This window comes from Oncorhynchus mykiss, chromosome 28 (assembly GCF_057628025.1).
Source record: "Oncorhynchus mykiss isolate SJ-2025 chromosome 28, ASM5762802v1, whole genome shotgun sequence".
Lineage (NCBI taxonomy): Eukaryota > Metazoa > Chordata > Actinopteri > Salmoniformes > Salmonidae > Oncorhynchus > Oncorhynchus mykiss.
Window position 1 is genome coordinate 31,926,195 of NC_143049.1, and position 5,751 is coordinate 31,931,945.

At 40.9% G+C, this 5,751-nt stretch overlaps 1 protein-coding gene across 1 annotated transcript; it reads left to right on the plus strand.

Moving 5' to 3' along the window:
- The first annotated feature begins 2,438 nt into the window (after positions 1–2,438).
- Positions 2,439–5,296, plus strand: LOC110508939 (growth arrest and DNA damage-inducible protein GADD45 alpha). Its single transcript, XM_021589862.3, has 4 exons — positions 2,439–2,726; positions 3,408–3,509; positions 3,816–4,032; positions 4,414–5,296. Exons 1-4 carry the CDS (start codon positions 2,677–2,679, stop codon positions 4,525–4,527), a joined length of 483 nt encoding a protein of 160 aa, XP_021445537.3. The 5' UTR covers positions 2,439–2,676; the 3' UTR covers positions 4,528–5,296.
- The last annotated feature ends 455 nt before the right edge of the window (positions 5,297–5,751 follow it).

The following is a 5,751-nucleotide window of genomic DNA, read 5'->3' on the forward strand; positions in this document are numbered from 1 at the left end:
GAGCAGCAACGCGAGTGGTGTGGTCAGCATGTAAGAAGATCAGCAACGCGAGTGGTGTGGTCAGCATGTAAGAAGAGCAGCAACGCCAGCGTTGTGGTCAGCATGTAAGAAGAGCAGCAACGCGAGCGGTGTGGTCAGCATGTAAGAAGAGCAGCAACGCGAGCGGTGTGGTCAGCATGTAAGAAGAGCAGCAACGCGAGCGGTGTGGTCAGCATGTAAGAAGAGCAGCAACGCGAGCGGTGTGGTCAGCATGTAAGAAGAGCAGTTTAGGTAGGGTGATCTGATTTGTAACTATGAAAATAATTTTGTCAAACAGATTGTGAACCCAAAAGTGTAAATTTGAATCTAGATGGGGGACAATAAATATATAAATCATTTGGTTAGGGTGTACGAGCAGATTTCTGTCATCTTGTCTACGGGACATTTTATAATCTATTTACTTGACTTAGTCTGATCAGTGGAACAATTCTTATTTGAAACAATGGACTAAAATATAGGGTGATTACGGTGCTCGTCAGCAAGAACACTACTGATATTCCCCACATTTATTGTATTATTCCACTTCATCCATATTTTGCCGGTGTAATCTGCATATTTTAAATCTGATATGCCTACCTGTGTCCGGAAATGCATTATTTGAGGTTATGTATTTTTGTAGCCATTCATGGGCAGTTTTGAATAAGTCATACAAATAAGCATTGGATATTAAATGCTCCAGGAATCAAATATAATTGTTGACATTTTAGTATTGTGCACATGCTAGGCAGAGATGGTAGGGGGACTCACAGCTCATAAACACGTCATATTTTGTCTATGTAGCGTAAAATGATGGCAAGGATCTTCAACTAGTAGGCATAAACCACCTGAATTTGATATTCATTCTATTTTTCTTGAAGGTCTGGTGATTATGAGAAATGTATTGTTATAACAACAAGAACATTTTCAAACACCCAGCACTTGGGAAACATAGATCAGGGGCGGTCAACCTTCCTGGAGTACAAGCAGGATTTTCTTTCAGCCCTATTTTAAAGAGAGAGTTCACCCAAATTACAAAATGTTTGTGTCATTACCTTGAAAGCAGTCTATGAACAAGCAGACTGCAATCTATGATTTGATTGCCCACTGTCATCAAGCATTAATATAAAAATGTCCTTGTTGTAGTGTTAACCCTCGCCTGCATGTGCTGCGTACAACTTTCCACCTGAGAACAGGGCTTAATCCCTGCTTCCAACCTTCCCACTGTTTCTGTCATTTGCCATATCTCATTTCACTACTGTTTGAATAAAGTGTCAAACCAACCAAAAATCTAATGGTAAGTTGTTGAATTTTGAAGTCATGTCAAAATACCTCGAATTGCAATAAATTAGCTTTAAAACATAGCAAATCTCCCTCCAAGCTTTCTTCAAACTTTGGCAGCCCTGTTTTCATTATATTACTTTGTACACCAGTTGATACCAAAGTCCCATAGAAAACCATGAAAGGTTTAACTCTCCTGGCCTCAAGTGCTGTTCAGCCATTGAAGCTTCCTTGGGGGCAATGACATGAAATTTGATACCACCTGAACTCATTCACCCAGGTATGCATTGACATCAAATAGGCTGTCAAATTCAGATGACAAAAATACAAAATGTGTAAAGATGACTATATAGAAGAAAAGGAGATGGGTTTGAAACAGATCAAATTGGCATAATAGATTGCATGCATTGTAGGGGTAGCACATTCCTCAGACGATTCTCACCCGTCTCTCGCAAATATTTTGTAGGCTACTCTCTCCTCCAGATGTCGCGGTTTCGCAAGCTCTGCCGAATGTCCAATCAGAAACGGTTTGGGTCTCGTTCCTATATCTTCACACCCGGCTCTTTCTCATGACAGGTGAGTTTGCAGAATTTTCCTAGCAAAATACAGGTCAACATATCCTCGCATGTAGACCATTTCAATTTTCAATAACACAATTGCTAAAATGTTTGTTTCTTCTGGTTGATGAACTTGACTTCTTAACACACGTCCTCCTATGATGTTTAACATACCTCTTGATACTACTCTTTACTTTTCATCGTGTGTCATGTTCTTCACACCCTTTGGATAATACTTACTATACGTGTTTGTGTGTGTGGGCATACCATCTGTAGGTTACTGAAGCAAATGTTCACAGACCAGATATAGCACAAGTAGGCTGCTACATGCTGTCTTGTGTTCTGTTTCCAAATGCACAAATAAACACGGACAGTTAGGAATGCAATAAAGCATTTGCATCAAGCTAACTTTGTCAATACCTCTTTCGTTTATCTTGAATAACTAAATAACCCTTCACATTTTGACTGGCTTCATAACATGCTTACACCACCTCAGATACAGGTCATGCAACTGCTGAGGCAGACCACGCCTCTCTAAAATCGTGTTCCAATCAGAATATCTCATTACTGTTGCTACCAGTGGTTGCTACTCATTTTACAGCCATTCCCTATTTAGAACGGTCTTGGTAAATTAGCATGTGACCAATGATCTTAAGTATGCAAATGTTCGACATGACCCCAAATCGCCAATAATATCTGCGTGTACAGCAGATGAGTTGCTTCATTTTCAACAGCGAACGATAAACGGAGTGTAGTGACAAAAAATCGCTAGCACAAAAAGTGATATATCAGCAAGGAATATCTTTGTTTCTATTTGGATTTTATGTGCAAGATGACATTTGAGGAACTAAGTGGGGAATATTCTACAGAAAGGTAAACTATACTTTTAAGCGCTTTTGCATTTGCCAATGTTGTCAGTACAATTTGTGAGTGACTGTTATGTCACTTAACTTGGCCATCAAGCCATGCATGCATTCAATTTACGAAAAAGAATGCGCAAAACTTCAATGTAATTTTATTCAGATATTGAACTACAGTTAACTTGACCTAAACTTTGATATTGTTTACTTTGTTAAATAGCTAGGTAACAGTAGCTTGGCTTGGTTGAGGTTTATGCAATATTTGAATATGTAGCTAGCTAACGCCAGCTTTTCTGTTCAGCTCACTTACAGTTTAGCCTACTGTAAATGCCGGTGTCAGGTCACTTTAGGGTAGCACACTTTTGACATGAACTAAAAGCTTCAGTGTATTCGACTATCAATGTACTCATCATACAATAATATTAAGTCAATTATGGAGTGACATGCACCGAAAATCAAACGCGATTTCAGAGTTTCAACTTGCAAATCAGTAATTTTTACTCGCAACTAGCACAAGGTAAAGCTAATGCTAGTATACCAAAGCCGGCGCCTGCTTTTGGCTGTAATTTACCAGGCTGATAGATTAGCCCTGGCATGGCCTCCTTTTCAAGAAGTTGAGCTTTGGCCATGAATATGTGAAAGTTGGTGTGAATTTGATGTTAGTTCTAATAATTCGTTCCTTTCGCTGTTGTAGGATGGATACAGTGACAAAAGCCTTGGAAGAGGTTCTCTCATCAGCATTACCCCAAGGATGCATAACAGTAGGGGTCTATGAAGCAGCTAAATCATTGAATGTGTAAGTAGGCTTCGCTTCATTAAAATCAATTAAAGTTGCAATGATGTAGTTTTTGTCTATGCATGCCTGCTTTAGAATGTCTGCAATTTGGGGGCAGGTAGTCTAGTGGTTAGAGCATTGGGCCAGTAACCAAAAGGTTGCTGGATTGAATTCCTGAGCTGACATGGTAAAAATCTGCCATTCTGCCCGAGAGGCCATCATTGTAAATAAGAATGTGTTCTTAACTGACTTGCTTAGTTAAAAAAATGTTTTAAATTCATGCTCTATTACTGCTACTAACCATTTATCTGTTATTTTCTTCAACAGAGATCCAGATAATGTGGTTCTGTGCATCCTGGCTACAGATGACGAGGATGTAAAGGACGTGGCCCTTCAGATCCACTTCACCCTGATCCAGGCATTCTGCTGTGAGAATGACATCAACATCCTGCGAGTGAACAACACCAGGCGTCTGGCAGAGATCCTTGGAGGGGGAGGGAAACAAGGGGGAGAGCCCATGGACCTGCACTGTGTCCTGGTCACTGTAAGTATCCATTTCCACTAATATACACTAAAATATGTTAAATGTAGACTTCAAAGTGACTTTCAAACAGACCAGGGTGCTAAAAATGTCTCCAACGTTTATTTTATTTTACTGATGCACTTGAGACACTCATGCTCTGAACTTGTCAGAACACACCCAGTAATTACTCACTCCTTGAGTCCTGTAGCGCACCACTCAGTCTTGATATCTAGACTTGCCGCTTGTGGGATTTTCATTTAGGCAAATAACGGAATTGCTCATAGTCTTGAAACCCCCGGGTTTCTATCTATTCCATTGTCATGTTAGGCCATGTCATAAAACAGGCATTTGGATCCTTGTGCCACTATTGACTCATTCTCTCTTTTTCTCTTGTCTTTGCAGAGCCCACACTCCTCGTCCTGGAAAGACCCAGCCCTGAGCAAAGTGAACCACTTCTGCAGGGAGAGCCGCTGCATGGACCAGTGGGTGCCCATCATCAACCTCCCAGAGCGCTGAAGGGTCCCCCCCACCCCCCAACAGCAAGGCCTGCGAAGTACTCTCTCTGAACAGGAGTAGTGTAATCCCTGATGGACACACTACCCTGGGGAAATTCCTGATGGAGGAAAAACAAGATAAACGACCACAAAATAAGGCATTTCAAGAAGAAAAAAAGATCAGACCCTGCCATCTAGATGGGATACAAAAGAGGATGGTTTCCACTGGGCTGGTGGAGTTAAACTCTCGGCTATGGCAGTCGAGGCGAGATGAGGCACATTTTATGTTCGGTCACGAGACCGAAACCGACGTCTGTGCTTTTTAACAGAAGATGGACACACTGTACAGAAGGATAAAAGCATGTATGGCAGAGCACTTCACCTTGTGGGGACTTTAAAGAGGGATAGCAACAAAAATAGGCACTGTTGTTAAGAGGACCATGGCCTTGGCGTCTCTCTGCAGAAACAGAGCACTTGTAGAAACACTGGACTTTTGCAATTTCATTTTTTATTCACACTGTTGATGTTGTCGTTACTTTTGTTTTGTAATTATTTAAAAAGGGAAGGGCTAAATATCTAATGAATATTCAAGATACTATGCATTCAGTCAGTGTTTCCAATGCCAAATGTTTTTTACTCAAGTGAAAAGTTTTTTTTTTAACAGTTAAGTTATTTCTTATGATATTTAAATGTATTTATATTAGCCATTTTTTACCATTATCTATATGAAATTCTCTGCAAAAGCACAAATATATTATTGTGGTCAATAAAACTTATTTTTGGAGCCAGAACTCGATGGTCCTTCTCATTCATTTTTTTTCAAAATTTCTGGAAATGTAACACAGCTAGTTGAACTTTGACCCCACAACATTTGTATAGGGAATCACATGCAGATCACGGAGGTCACACTGGGCTCTATGCACTCAGTGACATCCTCTTGCCAGGTGACAATAGCCCCACCTCCACCACGCTTTGTCAGCATGATCCTGCTCATTCATCCGTATGCCTTCCCCTTTTCATCGTCCTGAATTCAGCCCACGGGTAAGCTGAGAGCCCTTCCTGCATACCTCTTTGAATGCCTCACACCTACCTGCTGCCTCGCTAGGAAAAGTACTGCACGTGTGCAAAGTGCACCCACAGTGCTCACGTGCACATTTGACAATCCAGGTTTCTGCGTAGTACACACACGCGTTGATTGTCCACTTGCATGCAGAACTATCTGCTGAACAAGACAATAGTGAGTGCT

Coding starts and splice junctions, on each gene's coding strand:
- LOC110508939 (XM_021589862.3), top strand. CDS start 2,677: ATGTGCAAGATGACATTTGAGGAACTAAGTGGGGAATATTCTACAGAA. Junction 2,727..3,407: donor GGGGAATATTCTACAGAAAG/GTAAACTATACT, acceptor TCGCTGTTGTAG/GATGGATACAGTGACAAAAG. Junction 3,510..3,815: donor GCAGCTAAATCATTGAATGT/GTAAGTAGGCTT, acceptor TTTCTTCAACAG/AGATCCAGATAATGTGGTTC.